Consider the following 18966-nt stretch of genomic DNA (forward strand, 5'->3'; position numbering starts at 1 on the left):
TATTTAAGAGGGTAGAAAACATATATGCCACTTTGAATCATCAGTAATGCTTTATATATCAGTATAATTATTACTAGGTAGAGTTTTCTACCTTGTCAAATATTTTTAATAGATATTGCACATTAAGAGCATAAACACAATTATAAAGGGGTACTTAACAGTTCTAAGGGAACAAACTACTTTTACTCTCCCTTAAATAAATTAGAAGCAAATTATAGATAACATACTAATTACTATCTATCATATCTATTTATCCTTGAAGATGTTAATAAGGATTTATATGGCAACATACTATTGACTCATTTGAACTTCAGTATGTCTTTGAATCCAAATAGAAATCTGAATTCTTTTTAAAGTAATTGGTGAGGCACATAGGTTCTCCCCCAGAGTTAATAACTGTGCTGTATTATTAAAGAAAAATTGAGTAGTTTAACAATATTGAATTGATATCGGAGAAAAATTGGTTACATCTGAAGAAAATGATAGCAAATCACTCAAACATTGATGGTATTAACAAATGTATTGAGTGTTCAAATGAACTGATGATATGTAAGTAATAAATATACTGAAATGAATGTACATATTTATATTCATAACACAATTCCAAAAACAAATTAGGCAAAATAGGTAGCCTCTATTCATAAAAACATATTACCCATAACCTAAAAACAAATAACTTGGATTATGGCTTTTTAAAAAGCTGCTTCTTTTATTCTTTTCAACATTCAAAAGTTTTAAAATGATGGTTAATAAAATATTGTCACGTGAGCATAGAAATAATTAAGTTGTTAATGGGTTTTGAATACTCTTGTGCTAATAAATCTATGTGAAAATGCATTATTATATATTGTTGATACATTTTGTAATTTCAAGGGCAAGTTTCTAGTAACCTGGTACAATTTCCAGGCACAATTACAATACATTGGAGAAGTTAATGATACTCTAGTGGATATAGGCTAAGTGTAATTTTAAAAAAATTTAAGCTTTTGTCATTCAAATTTTGAAAATATATATACAAATATATAAACTCATGTATGTTTTCATATAAATATGTGTGGGTATAAAACAGAAAATAAATTTAATAATCAAAATATAGAAAGTCAGAGTTATGTCTCACAAAAACAAATCTAGTAGGAGATGTATTTCCTAACCTCTGGAGTTTTATGTAGCCTAGTTTTTTTTTTAAATCTCAATATGTTATAGAAGAAAAGAGGGAACAAAAACATAGCACTGGTGTTCTCAGTAAAATTCAAGGAAGAAATCTGGAAAGCTTTGGCTTCTGGAGTGTTGGTTCTTTAATCTTTATTATTTTAAATATATGTTCTTCTTAAAGTATAAACTCAAGGGGATCTCACATCATGCCCTGAAGTAGTACACTTATCCTTCTTTTTAGTAACTATTCAATGTATGAGTACTTTCAGTTATTCCTTTACCTAGTATTGTCTATTATCAATTTTGGCAAAGCTTTCATTTTCATTATTATTTTTATCACACCTCTATTACTTTAGATGGACTTATATAAATTGACAATTTTAAAAATCAGTACATGTATGTGGACAACAGTATCAGTATTTCACAAATAAATGAACACTATTTGCTGGGATTCAAATCTAATTATTTTATTGCAAATGTAGCTCTGGGCCCAGTAATATGAAGGACACTTCTGAGCCCTGTGGAATCTTTACCTGCCTCATCTAAGGTTTTGTTGTTGAATTTACTCACAAGATAAGGTTTCATTTTACTGATTTGTCTCCTGTGTTTCAAAGTAGCAATTTGCTTTACTATCTTCCTTAACATGTCAGTTTATCTACTTGCTCTAATTTTTCTATATATAGTACTATATCAATAATGGACACTCAAAAGCTAACCCAAATTTATCATCTTTCCCTCAATATTACAGTATGTTTTGAGTGCCTGCAGTCACATATTTCAAATACAGCAATCATATGTTTCAAATAGATTGTACTCACTTTTTTCATTTCTCTTTTCACCCATTCCTATTGCACCATGTACTTTGCATGCTGCTTTAGCCAGCCAATACTATTAAATAGCCCAACCATATTGTTAAGACATGATGGAAGCTTTTAACATTGAAAAATTTGATGACTCTCTCTTACTCCCTACCCAGATGTTAGGATCTTTATTCTCCAAACATTTTCATCCCAATGACTCCCTCTTATTTTCACTATCACTTAGACTGGTTACAACCTTGTTCCTTCTCATGTGGCCATTGCTACTGTGAAAAAATGAAAAGACCAATGAAATTAGAATCAGATCCCTAGGCTAAAATTTTGGCTTGGCCACATAAAAGTTCGATGACCTTAGATTGGTCATTTCCTCTATTCAAAATGGAAATGGCAATGCCTATCTTATAAAATTATTTAAAATTGTGCATGGTAAATGAGATGATTCAATTTAAATGTGCATAATTCAATTACTGGAAGTCATTAACTGTTTGTCGGATTTGTTTCTAACTATAGAAGAACTGGCTTCTCTAAAGATTAATACAATATCATGTTATTTATCATATCAAGATCCTTTAACATTTATCCAATGACTTCGAGTTCCTTAAAATCTTCTTCTTAATCTGTAGTTTTAATCCTTGATAACCCTTTTTTTTAAACCAAATATTGGTAATACATTGGAGAATAAAAGTATCTCCATCGCACACAGAGCATGCAGATTCTTGAGGGAGACAAGTTAATGCAAAAAAGCTTTCCACACTAGAAGCCTCTTTCTTGAGTAAGAAAAGAAGAAACTGCAAGAAGACTTCCATGGCTGGTGTATAGTGAGCTAGTAAGAGAGTGACAAAAGGGGAGGGTTTACTGGCCAAGGTTAAAAGTCTAATTTTTTTTTCAAGTACGCTGTGGAAGCCATTAAAGAGTTTTAATTGGAGTGAAATGTTTGAACTTAACATCTCAAACAAGACAGCAAGGGAAGCAGGTGACCACCTACCCTGGGAAGGTATGGTGGTGTGAAAAAGAGGCAGCCTCTGATAGGGGAATACACTAGAGGTGAAACAAAGAAGTAGACTTGGCTTGTGGTAACAATAGGAATTAATGGCACATGCTGGGATGAGGAAGAGAAGGGAAATAAGAGGAGTTCCTTTGTTTCTGACTGGAGTGACTAGGTAGATGGTGGTACCAATAACTGGAATTATAAGGTCTGGTTGGGAGGGCTTGAGAAAGTAGAAAAAATTGTGTTGGCAGTTTTGGGGTAGAAAAATATGAGGTAAATGGAATTCAAGTTTTTTTCTGCTCCATTTCAATTGAACAAAAACTTTGATCAAATACTTGGAGAGCTGTGACATTTCTTAAGAATACATACGGGGTCTTCCCTGGTGGCACAGTGGTTGAGAGTCTGTCTGCCGATGCAGGGGACGCGGGTTCGTGCCCCAGTCCGGGAAGATCCCACATGCCGCGAAGCGGCTGGGCCCGTGAGCCATGGCCGCTGAGCCTGTGCGTCCGGAGCCTGTGCTCCGCAACGGGAGAGGCCACAACAGTCAGAGGCCGGCGTACCGCAAAAAAAAACAAAAAAAAAACATACGGACTACAGTGTATTACAAAATGTAGATTATGAATAAAGTGAGATTAAATTTGTGTATATAACATAACTCTAAGTAGTTTGTCATAGGTTTAAAAGTAAACTAATGTTAAAGTTTAATACAGACAGCATTCAAAAAACAAAATGTATTTTATTTATTACTCAAAAATAGCAAAAGTACCTTTTTATCAAACTTAATAGAAATGAATGGTGAGATAGACCATATATCTAGAACTACCTTGTTATATTCTGTGTTTAACAGTGATCACACATTAATAAAATGACCGTCACATATGAAGGTGACTTTTATAAGTATATAGAAATTAAAGTATTTTCCAATTGGTATCAACAAGTTAGCATGGCAAGTTTTGTGCCTTCTGTCCAGTGCCTAGGTTAACTGCACAATATGTAGCAATGAAATAAAGGTTATTTGAGGTAAAGGCAAATCATCTATATATGGATCAAAAAACAATAGTCTCAGTATTAGATACTGCTGCAGAGGAAGTCACAAAGATAATAATAATAAAATAATGGCAATGAGATGACTATATATGGTACTGAAGAACTGTTCATAACTCTGTTCACTTAGGCATAAATAATCTCATTCAACTCTAATTTCAACCCTATTTTCAATTTAGAAATATTAGTATAACTTCCCTGTGAACTCTCCTTTTCACATTGGTATTGAAGACTGTAAATAAGGAAATGGAACTAGAATGAAGAGAGCACAGTCATGGCATCAGGCAGACAACTGCTACACCGCAGAGGGCCTAGACTACGGGCAAGTTACATCAGTTCTTTATGCTCAGGTTTTTAACCTATTAAAGATAACAGACATCTCCTCAGCTTGCCATGAGGACAAACTTGCTTAAAGGTGCTTGGTGCGGTACTTGACATAAAGTAGCTATTCAATTTTTTTTTTTTTCTTTTTAATTGCCTGTAACTATTAGCTGTTCTTTTGTTATCCGATTGAATAAGTCCACACAGTTTGTTATATATTTATAATCTTTTAAGGGTTTCATTAGGATTCATATTTAAGGTAGGGTTTTCAGCTCTGCTGTAAATAAAAATGAAAGAGAAAAATCAACTTTGATCATACTTGACAAATACAAATAGATGGTACTTTGAACTGAGTAATCTTTCTTTTGTGTTACATTTATTGCTCAGAATGATTTCAATAAAAACTCTTGGGCTCAGCAATTAAATTACATTATAATATACAAAAATTAGGAAATATTAAACACGCCACTGTCCTTTTGAAATTTGATGAATGATCTGTCTTGGCCATTGGGCTCCTTTGATTTCCAGCGCTCCTATGGTATATTATTAATTGAATCTTCTAAAACAAAATTCTGATCAGTTAACTGTACTCAAAATAAAGTTTTTAATGGCCTATGTAATCAGATTCAAGCTTCTTAGTACGGAATTTAAGGTATTTCATAATCTGACCCTAGTCCATTTATTTGGTCCAATTTCTCTCCATTATAACTCTACATGTCATACTCCAATAAAAATATCCATACTTATTTGTCAGTCCTGGATCATGCTATGACTTGTCATCATGCTATTATCTCAGCTTCAAATACTCAATTCATCTGTGTCCTGTAAGTTCTACTCTACTTTCAAGACCCTATTAAAGGCACATCTAATTCATGAAGTAATTCTTTATTCCTTTCTCTAGCAGAATTTTATTTTTATTTATTACATATATTACAGTATTTAACAAATGGAACTATAGCTAGATGGATAGAGGAATGACAGTTTCAAAAACCAAACACCTTGAAGGCAGAGTCATATACGTGGGTACTGAAATAATATGCATTGTATTAATTTATTCATATTTTAATGGTAATGAGAGTCACTCCTGAGCAAGAGTCACAATACACTCCATGAGTAAAAAAAAAAATAAAATATCACATATATTTACTTAAGATTCAAACTATTTTCTATTGTTTTCCAACAGTGTGGAGTAATACCTATGTACATCATGAAGTCATTCTGCATGTATTAAAATTTTCTGAAGTTTTCTTGCCATCCTTCTTTTAAATATCTTTAAAAATGTTAGCCTGGAGGGGAAAAAGTTCAGATGTCTATATAAAGGACATTATGTAATAAACGTAGTAATTAAAATTGGAAGGAAATGGCCCGGGACAAAAACAAAACAAAATTTCATCCCTCAGTATAAATATTCAAAACCTCAAAGAAAATAAAATCCAGGGCAGATGAATCAATCTCCATGAAATATGTATTTTGTTTCAAAAATATACCCTGTATCAGAGGTGGGAGTGCATTTGTGCCCTGTCTGCAAATCCCAAAAGTACTACTCAAAATGTTCTTATGACATGATTAAACATTTAAATGTTCCAGGATGAAACATTTGAGTGATCTTCCCAAAGTAAATATTTATCATATTAAAATGATTACAGGGGTGATAGAATATTTTTGTCTATATTTGATTTAAAACATCCCCCACTGCAGATTTCTATTATGACTTAATAGGAAACTGGATTAAATCATTTCTCTTGTTGGTAGATAATTTTTTTTTCATCATGTTACTACTGGGATCATCATTAGTATAACTAACTGTCAAGAATTTAAGGAAGGAAAAGCTCCAATATGCAAATTAAGTAAAAATTTTAAATTTCTTGTCCTTTTTTTTTTTTTTTTTTTGTGGTACACGGGCCTCTCACTGTTGTGGCCTCTCCCGTTATGGAGCACAGGCTCTGGACGCACAGGCTCAGCGGCCATGGCTCACGGGCCCAGCCGCTCCGCGGCATGTGGGATCTTCCCGGACCAGGGCATGAACCTGTGTCCCCTGTATCGGCAGGCGGACTGCCAGCTACTTGCGCCACCAGGGAAGCCCTCTTGTCCATTTTGAAATCCAAAAAAATTTCAGGTCTGGAAGTTATTTTGCTATTCATTCAGTGGTAAAATTGACTTGAACTGACATGGGTTATCTATATTATTCATTTATTCAATTTAATGTGAATATATAGACTTTTCTCTACAAAACTGATCATGTGTTTCATTGTGAGTACTGGTACAGCTCCCAGTGGGGATGTTACATAATACATGGTATATGCAATACATCATCTTTCTAAAATTTGAAATTTTTTTTAATTCTAGAAAACATCTATACTATAGGCCTACACATCAAAACATCAGCTTTAAAGACTCCTTGGGAGCTATAAAATTGAGAAGTACAAGAGGAGTTAATTTAAATATGTTAATGCATTTGGTTTGATACATTATATGTTCCTATTTCTTATTTTTTTAACAAATATAAATACGAAATAATAGCCGTATCTGTTTTTGACAGGTGTTCATCTTGCAATAGATTATCTTGGTAATTGTATGAGCTCCTCTGGCTTTTTGCAAATCTGAGTGTCATTTATATAATACGTGTTTTTTGTGAAATAATGAGATTGATGAAATTTGCTTTCCATTTTATAGAGAAGCTCAGAACCTACAACTATTTTCCCTTTGCCTACACATCACTGTTTATCTTTTCAAATTTATTTCTCCTTTCTTTCCTTTACAGAAAAAGTTTATCTTCACTTTAAAGCTAGCATCCCCATTATACTGGAATAACATCTCTCTCATCCAATCCTTCAATAATTCCTCTAGGTGGATCATTTACCTCAGTATATTAATACTCAGATACCTTGAATAATTAAAGCATTTTCCATCTATAATACCACCTTCTTTAGCTACTTTTTCCCCCTTTCTTTCTCTTATTCATAAACAGAGTTTTAACATAAGAGGAAATAATTTGCACTGCAATTCACCAATGAAAATCACATTGCTGAACTTTCCTGGTGGTGCAGTGGTTAAGAATCCACCTGCCAGTGCAGGGGACACGGGTTTGAGCCCTGGTCCGGGAAGATCCCACATGCCGCGGAGTAACTAAGCCCATGTGCCACAACTACTGAGCCCACAAGCCACAACTACTGAAGCCCACACGTCTAGAGCCCGTGCTCCACAACAAGAGAAGTCAATGCAATGAGAAGCCCGCTCACCGCAACAAAGAGTAGCCCCTGATCACCACAACTAGAGAAAGCCCGCGTACAGCAACGAAGACCCAATGCAATAAATAGATTTATTTTAAAAAAATATATGATTCCAAGTAAATGTTCCTTTTTTTGAAGTAGTGAGCTCTGGAAGTCATACATTTAATGCCAGTGATGCCAGATCACATATTTGGGACTGTTCTCAGAACTAGTTTGTGAACCATAAAACAGAACCAAGCTCAGTATCATTTTGTTTTAAATAAAAACAGAGTTGTCCAGATTGATTTAACGAATTGATTTAATTTGGCTCTCAATTATGTTGTCTGGAAATGAAATCTGAAAACTCTTGGCTTCAGTCAAATACTTCATCTAGTTGGTCTCCAGATTTTGGATTGTCACACAACATACTGATTATGTCTCATTCAAATTGAACAATTGTTGAACTTTTCTCCTTTCCAACTTCTTACTGTTGTGTTCTGAAGGATTCTGTCCTGAACTCTATTCTCTTTTCTCCCAATAATCCCTGTCATCAGTTTACTTTAAGTATGATCCCATATCAATGGCTTCTATGTTTATACCCCCCACCTCTCCTCCCATTACCAAACTGTAATTTTCAGTTGGCTCTTCTGTTACTCATCTAAACTCTTTTTACTTCCCAAATGTTTTCCCCATGATGACCTCACCCTGTTTTTACCATTTAGTAAATTGAACTCAGTTATCCAAATCACAATCCTAATGTCTATCACAGCAAGTTTTATACTACCTTACTGCTTTCTGAAAGTTTTCTCAAAGATCTGGTTAACTGAAGTTTTTGGCTTGTTTGTTTGTTTTCTTCCCCAGCATACTTGAATGGTAAATTTCTTTATTAAATCGATTCCTATATAGAAATAAGCATTGGTCATTTAGAGAAAATGCTAAAAGTTTCAAATATTTATGTGTTAACTTAATATATGTGGTATATATTACATAAAAGCTTACTTAAATGCATTAAATAATTCAAGTGCTATTACATTTACTTGGGCATCAAATGATTTTTTTCTAAGCAATTCATTAGAATCATAAAAGTAGTGGTGTGTACTAAAAGAAGTTTTTGATCTTTCACTTTGTTCCATTCTTACTACCTCTTCACCACTCTAGGCCTCATTTTGCCTTGCCATGTATTACTTGCCCAGCTTCCTAATTGTATTCCCATCCCCCAAGACATTGTCATAAAAATCATCCCTTTAAAATGAAAGTTTGAACTGTCACCTCCTGAACCTCCAAGGGCTGCCTCTCAGTGGTCCCATCATTGGGCTTCTACCTACCTCCCCAGTCTCTACCTGCCATTCCCACTCTTAACATCACTACTCACATGCCTCTAACAGCAGCTTGCCATGCACTGCTTCCTTTCACCTATGTTTCTGAGAGTGCCCATCATCTTCCCTCTCCCAACTTCACTCTGCCAAGTAAGCCAAACATTTTTTGAAGAGTCAGCTCAGATGTGTTCTTCTCCAGGAATGTTCTTTGAGCCTCCAAATCTGGGCCGGGTTTCCATTCTCCTGACTCCATTAATACTCAGGACATATCTCTCTCTCACTGCACCAAACTCATGGTTTGTATGTCCAATTTATTTAATACAGTGTGAGCTTCTTGAGGACCCAGCCTGTGCTTTAGTGCATCTTTGTATCCCGGGCACAGTCATTTATTAGAAGAAAACTTAAGTGATTGAATAAACGAATGAATGACTGAAAATCTCTCTTGGCACCACCATTCCTCAGCACACTAAGAAAGTATCAGGTACTCACAGGTAGCACAGGTATAGGTACTGTGTCCAGATTGAAGAAATATTTACATCCTAGTGCTTAGTGATAAATAATCCAGTAGTGTCAGTATCTAACTTCTGGAATGATACATTTAATTGACCTTTTGGAGCTTTTATTCAATATATATTAAATATATGAATATGTGAAATACTTATTCAATATATATGAAAGAATCAAGAATGAAGCTCTGAAGCTTGGCAGTTGACATCTTCAAGTTAATAAGGAAAAGAAGTGTGACGACAAATCTGAAGTACCTGTTCAGAGGCTTCGAGGTCTCTATTAATGTGTCACAGAAATTACACGGAAGGATGGAAAGGGCTCTAGACAGAAAATTATAAACCTGGAACTAGTGCTACCTCTGCCACTAACTTGAAGACCCCATGGAAATCACTTAATCTGTTTTCTTATCTACACAATAGGGGAATTATACTTCAAGGATTCTTACCCTAATGTTTTGTAATATGGTTTTCAAAAGAATAGAGAACCTGCAATATTAAACATGCTATTAAAGTGAAATAACAGGAAATTGCTGGGAGAAGTTTTAGACCTAATAACATTATTTTCTTACAGTTCTTAATTAACAGATGAGCTGATAACTATTTTATATTTTTAGAATTTATGGACACATTCCTGCTTTCATAAAAAATGTATGTAATATTAGTATAGAATTTTATTTATAAAAATGAAAAGAAATTGTCATTATTTATATTATAAAAAACACAAAAAGTAAAATCCTCTGTTTTTTTTGGGAATATTTGAGAGAGTGTGTAATTCTAAGGCTGGGGAGGGTTCCCCTGCCCCAAGTATAAGGCAAAATGAGTGTCAAAAGTTTGGGAAATACTGTTCCAACATTTCCTAATTGGAATCTTTCAGGAAAAGTCATTGCTGTGCTTACTAAAAGCAAGAGAATCTCAAAATCACAGTGAGTCTATAGTAAATCATGCAACACTTGTTAGAGAGGCTTTACGATGAGCAACAAATGTGAGGGTGATAAAATCTCTCTATTTTCATGATACCAGATGCTGGATTCTGGAAGCAGATGTTTGCACACGAGAAAAGAGATGTCATTGAAACTTTTAAAGTTAGGTGAACTGTGGGACGGTTGCAAAGCCTGGTAAGCAAAAACAAAGTGAAACTGCTCACAGTTTGAGAAATATTTTGTCTAGTAAAATGTAAGGCCAGATGAATTGGGAATGCCCTAAAAGATAGCACAGGGAGGTGATAAAATTGATATTACCCTGCTCTTGGATAGATGCAGCCTAATAAAAGCTTACAGGACTTGAAAATAATATGAATTCTTGGCAAATAATACAATTTCTTAAATACCACTTATGCAAATCATAAAGCAGCAGTGCTTCTAAAAATTTGTAAATGATTCCTCTCTGGCATTAAATATTCAAAGTTCCTTCCCACTCCTAATATATGGCAGTAATCTCCCATTTCCTTCCTAAGACAAATTTCCTATTAGTAAGTTTATAGCAAAATTTATTTTAAAAATGATTTTCATAGATCGCCAGATGGCTGCTGAGAGGATGGACACGGTCACCTCCTTCATGTTCTTGCTTCCACAGAAGTGGATTTGCTGTTGCCTGTTACGGGTAGGCCTGGGAAAAGACACTGCTTGATTGGAGGATTCAGACTGCAGTAACCATAATGCAGAAGAGAAAACAGAACAGAAGCTTGAGAATATAAAAGTACTATGCTAGTACTTTTCTATTCAGGGTCAGTTCTAGGGGAAATTGCAAGGTAGGTCAAGTTTGTGTTCAGCATCCCAGCCCTCTGTCTCAATAACCTCCTCCCAAATCCTGAATGTATGGCTCCACCCTCACTTCAGTGGACAAGGACCTCAACTTCCATTCTCCCATTTCCCTACTATTGCTTTCGTAAATATCTCCTTCATGTAAAGTATAGGTTGTACAAACATTAAACTGTTTCCTTTCCAGACATAATTAGAAATATGGTGAAATTGCAGTCATTATGCAGTGAATTAAGGAGGAAAATTAGAAGAAGTGGGGCTCAGAGCCTTGCCAAATTCTGAAATCCTATAACAAATACTAAAGTCGTTCCAACTAGCCTAATTCTGTTTTGAATATGGAGCCCACAAGCAAAATTCAAACACTGACTTGAAAAAAAGGAACGACAGCAAAAAACAATTCTTTAGCTTTATTTTTTGTAGTTTTCTAGAATGTCCTCTGGGAAGAGTGAAGGCACCCCTTAAGAACACAATTTACTTTTAAAACTGAATTCACTGGAGCAAACCTAGTTTATTTGTCATTTCCATTATTCTCAACTTTCTATTGATTATGTTTTATTAGATTTTAATCAGGGATTCCATTGCAAAATGTCTTGGACCCAGAATGTAATTTAAGAAGTCAGATTTTTCTAGCAGTAGAGAGAACGGGGGAGGCACAAAATTGAAGAGAATAAAACAAATTATAAGGCAATTAAATAAGATGAGAAATGAAAAAGAATTTGATTGGAGCAACTCGTGAGGCTCAGAAATGTCCTGGAATCCAGTCACCAGGGAAGGGACCAATATCTGGCCCCCACGGGGCATTACATCCTGTGTTGGTGATGCATCCACTGCAATCTCTAGCACAGGATGTGAGTACTCACGATGTACAATGCTACTCCACTAGCTTCAGAGTTCAATTCAAAGACTTGGTTTCAATTAATTATAAAGATATCAGAAGACTGATTATCCTTGGAAAATTGAGAACAGTCACACAGCTATCAATAACAAGCTCAGAAAAATTACCAGTCAGCATTTATAAAGACTGCACATTTATTATTTGGGAATCAACAGAGACTACTGAATTTTGGGGAAAGCTTATTAAGTCTTTTAAAAGAAAAACAAAACACTTATTGCTAACAATCAAAATACTCTACAAGGTTTCTGATGGATAGAAATAAAGAAGTCAAAGTATAAATAGTATTCTGAGGTATAAAGAGTAATTTACCTGCAAAAATTTTTGAAAGACTTTTGTTCTTTATAAAACTGTATGTGACTCTTCTTTACAGAAGTAACATTATGTATTTTTATTAGTTCTTGATATAAATTAGTTTTTGTCATTCCAAAATATAAAATCAGAAGAATAAGATGAAATGCATTTTGGTCAATTTTCTGTGTCATTTTTTGATAAATAATGACATATTAAATAGAAATATATATATATATATATATATATATATATATATATATATATATGCCTTTCTAAGGAATTTGCTACTATGGCACCATACACATTCCAAAACATATGGATTGTTTTACCTATTATCTCCCTCTCTCCCTCTCTCTCTCTCTCCCCACTAACCTACCTACCTACATTTAATATTTGATGGGAAATGTATGGGGAAAAATCTAATTGACAAACAGAGAGGCAGAGCACAAAACTGAACTCAAATAGAAAAAGAAAATACTAAGCATATTCTTTGAGATTTTTTTTAATCACACTAAGAGAAGCTAAAATAACCTCTTTCTATTATAGGTTTTATTAATATAAAATCCTTAAAGCTATCTTCAGCTGTAGTGCAGTACATCACACCTTCATTTAACTACTGAATCCTTTAAAATATTTTTTTCTAAAATAATGGGCAACACATACTAGTGCTGTATATTTGGGATGCTTAAACTGATGATAGCAAAAATACACAAATATCAGGAACAGAACAAATGGAAAAAATCTATCAGCACAAAAGAGAAGAAAAACAGTAAAAATTGAGCTAATAAAATAAAATCTCAAATGGACTAAGTTATTTGCAAAGGAAAATCATTATTAGCATAGAAAGTTCCATTGAAAATATGAAGACTATTTTTAAAGTTTATTTTAATTTCTAACTTAAAGAAGTATTTTAATTTAAAACAGAACATTATTTTTCTTAATAGAGATAATTTAAACAGGGAAAGAAGCCAATTAAACTAATAAAAATATAAAATATAATTATGTTACTGATTTTTTAATTGAAAACTATTAAGGCACTACTATAAATTTTTAGGACAAGCAAAAGACTGATAAACAAGTTTCTTTTTGTTTAGCTTTTGTTTTAAAGGAAATTTATTTATGTTTTTTAGGATATTTTAAAAGGCATTAAAAATTAGGGTTAACATATGAAACTTGGACATGAGATAATTGTTTGAATATGGCTGTCATCTTCTTTCATCTGTAAAGAAAATTATTCTTTGTAGGTGTGCATTAAATTAATTTGGCATTGGCTCTCATGATGCTTTTCAAATAAATTAATAGAGGACATTGACCAAGACAATGGCTGATTGCTTCTTCAAACATTTTAATTTTTTTTTTCTGAGTAAACAATTCATTATGTGAATAGTATAAAGCGTTGGTTAAGAGGGCAGACCCTGAAGGCATGCTATTTTATTTCTAATGCTGACTTCACTACTTATAGCACAGAACATTGAGAAAATTTCTTAACAACTATTAAATGTGAGAGTAACAGTAGTCACCTATCTATAAGTGCAATGAAAACTAAATAGGATATTATGTTTTAACCACTGAATAATTCAATGAATATAACCTATTTTGATGTTTTCCCTCAAGGTTCGCATACATGAACTTAAGTTTTAACTTATCCTTCAATGTTTATTTGATATCTAGTCATAGCAATGAATCAGAAAATATATTTGAGCTAATTCTCCCATTTGGGGATAAAGTTGTACAGAAAAGACACAAATTTTGGGCATATCTGGACTTAAGATAAAATTCCAACCTGCTTGGCAGGTTAATAAACTTCCCATAAGCTCAGTTTTCTTACATGTAAGATAAAAATGATAACTATCTTAGAGTTTGCAGGTTAAATATGTTAATGTTGAAATGAAGTTGGCACAGTTTATGGTAAGTAGGAAAAACTCAATAAATACTAGTCTCCTCCTCTGAATCTAGATAGGTAGATAGATAGATGTATGCGTAATATACATAGAAGAAAGAGAAAGAAAGAGAGAGAGAGGGAAGGAGGGAGACAAAAAGATTATCTAGATGGTGGAGAGAGAAAGACAGATTGGAGGTAGACAGAGAGATAGGGAGATAGATGGCAGATAAAGGTAGATGAGAAAGGAGATATGAGAGAGAGAGAGAGCCAAACAGAGAAAGGTCGCCCATCTCAACTAGTTACATACAGTTTCTTGAAGGCAGGCTTCAAGTCAAATTTATTTTTGATGTTCCCAAAGAATCTAACTTTCCTTACATATTGAAAGCATTTGATAAACATTTATTAAATAAATGAATTGATGAATCAAATCTGTCAATCAATCAATGAAATACTCCTTCAAAATCATGTTTTAAAGTAGAAGTCAGTCTCTCTCCTATAAATTCAGAGATTACTTTCTAAGTATGGCTTTCAGATTCATAACTTTCTCGTGTTTGTTAATAAGGATATGTGGAAACTACTTGTTTTACAGGAGATATATCTACTGGCATTCTCACTCATAGACTAGCAATTATTTTATGTGTAATATTAATTAAAATATGTGTCAACCACATTTTCTTTTAAGAACAATAGCCACCTTTCTATGATATTACTTTTTGATATCAAAATAGGAAAAAACAGCTTTTCAGTATAAACTACATTTTCAGACATATATTTCACTTTTCTATAGGGGTCTTTTTTTCATTCCTATCAAATACATTGCTCAGTCAGCAGATGGAAAGGAATTAAAAAGTTAATAGTGAGCAGCAGGCTTTTTTAACTAACAAAGTTTCTCATGAAGATAGGACAAAATGCAAACTCTTTACTTACTCTATGCAGCTTTACAAATAGTGGCCAGTGAATTACCTGTAAATCACTTTATCACACACATAGATTAGTCTGTTAGGCTATGCATTCACATATCAAGATCCAATAACCCATTACTTAAAATGTGCCTAAAATATTCATATATTATAATATTGCATAGTCAAACCCATCAAGACCACTTAACTCACTTCAAGTAAACATTCAACTGTGCAGGAACTGTGAATATTAGATAAGTATTCAAATAGCTTTTGTTTAAAATAATTTTTAAAACAATATTGCATTGTTATGTAAAAAGTTGCTAAGACATATCTGGCACTTATTACTTAGAAAAGAAGGCTTTTGCGAGGTTATCCTTAAAATTAAGCCAGCATAATTATATTTAGTGCAGAAACTTTTATATATATGTATATATATATGAATTTATTTCTGTATGTGTGTGAGTGTTTGAACTCAAATTTCAACATGAATAGAGAAATTAAAAAGCATTCTATCTGCTGATGCATATGTGATAGGACTGACTGCACTAGAGGCAAAAATTTACTCTTTATGAATCACCAATCATTAAATGACTTAGAAGAATACATAAATATGTCCATATAGCTTAAATGTAGTCTCTCATAAAAATTTAAATAAATATTAAACATATTTAAATACTATTAATATTTTGAAAACTAATATTAACTAATATAATATGCATTTGTAATTCTGAAATTCGATTTATACAACAGTTCTTTTCATTTCTTATAATTGGACATAAAAAAAGCTTATTCACAACATCTAAGTCTCACACTTAAGACTAGCTTAATTCTCTTTGGGTGAATCATTAGTAAATATTCTATTGTGTTTGAAACAATAAAAATATCAAAATTAATTTAAAAAGGCATATCAAACTAATAAATTGAAGATAGACTTTTAGCAAAAAACATATGCATTTATGAAGAAGTATTTCTTTTTTAACTCTATAAGGGTAAACAAGTTCATGTTTATTTGCTATCCAGGAAGACTTAGACATAAATCAAAAGGAGCCAGAACTCTGGTTTAGCTGTTATTTGACTCTTGAAAAACTATCTTGAAGCTAAAATCCACACTAAAAATACATCAACACTGATAAGAGCTATACAATCCCAATCGAGTTTTCATTTCACCTAAAAGCGTTGAATTTATTCATCTTAATCTGTATATTAGTATATTAAAATGTGCATATCTAGCTAACATATGCTATATTTTCCTTTAATAAAATGCAAAATAGCAAAGGCTGGAAAATGTTCATAAAGATAAGTACAATCTAGTGACTTTGGGCAAGCTCTCATCTTAAGAAGATTACAGACCAAAATCCATGGCCTTCCTTTTTCTGTGGTTACTGAGGTATTGAATAATTGCTTTCTGTCTGGGGCAACCTCAGAATTTGCTGCTCCTTTTGCTATATCGTCAATGGTCCATTCCAAGGTGATAAACTACAACTCTAGTACTATGAGGTTTAAAATGATTGCTTAAGCTTTACACTTTGTAAGCATTGGAAGACTTCACTCACCTTGTTCAAGTGGTTGGCTTTTAGTTGAAGTAGTTTTCATCTTGAGTGCCTCCCTAACAGACATGTCACAGCAGGAGCCTTTGTTAGTGTCTTGGTCACTGTCAGCCTGATCACTGTCCCCGTGCCCACTGTCTCTCAGGCTGGCTCTTTCTGGGTCCTTAAACGTGGAGCTACTGAAATACATATAAAGAAAAAGAAGAGAAAGTGTTGTCTCTACGAGTTTGAATCTGAAGTGTAATCTCTAGCAAAGCAATTTTGACATGAATGCAAATGGGGAAGCTGAGAAAGTTATTTAATAGGCCTTACCTTTGAACAAACTGCTGCCTGCTGCCCATGTAATTGGGCTCTGCGGGAAAATTGTCTGTCTGCGAAAGAGAAGGAAAAAAATACGTATAGTTGTACACTGGACAAATCTCCTGCAGAGCAACAAGACTTCCTAGTGGAAAAATGATTAATAATTCAAAAATTCCCTTAATCTTCAAATTTGTACATTTTAATTAAATTGGAAATTGCTGACATGTAATCATGTACTCAGAACAATTAAATGATTCCGGTCCACAAATTACCTGTTAAAGTAAACAATGAGCCTGTCATAACTGGCATTCTCTGTTAGTACCAGGATGGATAACACTGTCTGTGTTGTTTCATTACTTAGATATTAAGATTGAATATTTGTGGGAGGAGTGGAAAAATGACCTAATTTCTCCATATTAAAAGTGTGAATTATTTAATAATACTCATTTTTAAGCATAATTACATCATCTGCTGGGATTCTTTGCCTTTCTTGATATAACATCATTTAAAGTCACCCACTCGTCAATTAAGGGATATAAAACCTTTCCTTCAAATGTTACCAGTAACAAATACAGGCATGGCACCTATGGTCAGACTCATCTCTATAGTGCATCCTTATCTGCATCCCTACTATGGAAATTGTACTCAATACAAGGGAAAGGGCTATTACTTCCTGGTTATTAAAAACAAAGTAAAATAAAAATAAGAATTAAAATGTTACTTAAAGCAGTGGGAGTAGACACTGAGAAACGAGGCTTGCTTTTGTGTCTGTTTTTGCTGCTTCCAAACTGACATGGATGTCTGCCAAATAGAACTGAATTCTCCTTGTACCGTAGAACAGAGTCTTTTGCGAAAAAGAGAGTAGATCTTTCATAGGTTTCCCTATACTGTACATTCATACACGTTACTTCTTCTTGCAGCTGACTCAGCGACAAAGGTTCTCCTGTTTTCTGCCTCACTTCATGTCACACCATTGTGCTCTGAAGCAGCTATGGGTTCCTACAAGATCATCCAGCATGCAAGTATCAGTGACACAGGAGCGTACAATTCATGAAGCAGAGGGACCAAGGTAAGGTTTAATGTAGAGCAGTATGTATTTTCCTTATAAATAAGGCTAATTTAAACTAACAGGACTCTTTTTTTTATCCCATGTAATAATTTAAATTATTTGGCTTTTTAAACTATTATTGGAAAAAACATGTTAAGAGTAATAGCTTAAACTACTATCTAAGTTTCACTGTCTCTTAGAAGTTGGGGGACAGGAAAAACCCTCACAAATTTCTTAATCTATAATCTTTTCTTGCTGTTGTTCAAATGACCTTTGTCAAAATAAATGCAAAGATGAAGGTAAACAAGGTAGATTAATTTCTCACTTCTAATCCACTTTAACTAGTAATTGGTAGCAGACATTTTTTATTAACATGTTTTTACTAATTTCCAGATTCTGTGAAGCACCTTAATTGTTTCCATAACAAACTATCTATCTTTAAGGATAACTTTATCTTCTAGTAAAAGTAATAATGGAAACCAACACCAAGAGCAAAAATGTTTGCAAAAGAGTTTTGCCAATTTTAAAAACTAAAATTACTTAGAAACTCCACATTTAAACTTAAAATCATCTAGTTCATTTTTTGAATTGGTCAAAAACATGCATCAACTCATTATTGCTGTCAGTTAAAAGCTAAGCCTGAGTATCTTAGAACACTTCAGAAAAACAGAATCCGGGGTATTAAGGAGCAAGTAAAATGTAAAGTGAAAGTGTAAACTCTAGTTAGAAAATATAAGGGCTATTATAAGTAATCTTGTGATTTTAATGGCTTTGATTAGGTGGGACCTCATAGGATGTGGATCACTATTCAGTTAGACACAGGGAGACTGACTGGGAAAACTTTTCTTCCCTTGTTCTAATAGGGACAGTATCTAAAATTTTTTGCATAATATCAAAGTTCTGGGCAGTTCTTATAAAATAAGATACTTTAAGTTCCTATTGAGTGAAGAGCTGTTTTAAATTATATGTGAGTATGTGTGCACACGTGTC

General features: G+C 33.4%; 1 protein-coding gene across 1 annotated transcript in view; it reads right to left on the bottom strand.

Annotated features, from left to right (window-relative positions):
* PCDH17 (protocadherin 17) overlaps positions 1-18966 on the bottom strand; it is a 101308-nt gene that overhangs the window by 48743 nt on the left and 33599 nt on the right. The window contains exons 2-3 of the mRNA XM_029210304.1: positions 16941-16999; positions 16635-16807 (exon numbers count right to left, since the gene is read on the bottom strand). Of these exons, the coding sequence (XP_029066137.1) occupies positions 16635-16807; positions 16941-16999 (232 nt within the window). The remainder of the gene's footprint in view (positions 1-16634; positions 16808-16940; positions 17000-18966) is intronic.

Source organism: Monodon monoceros, unplaced genomic scaffold (genome assembly GCF_005190385.1).
Source record: "Monodon monoceros isolate NGI ecotype Baffin Bay Population unplaced genomic scaffold, NGI_Narwhal_1 Super_Scaffold_8, whole genome shotgun sequence".
Classification (NCBI taxonomy): Eukaryota; Metazoa; Chordata; class Mammalia; order Artiodactyla; family Monodontidae; genus Monodon; species Monodon monoceros.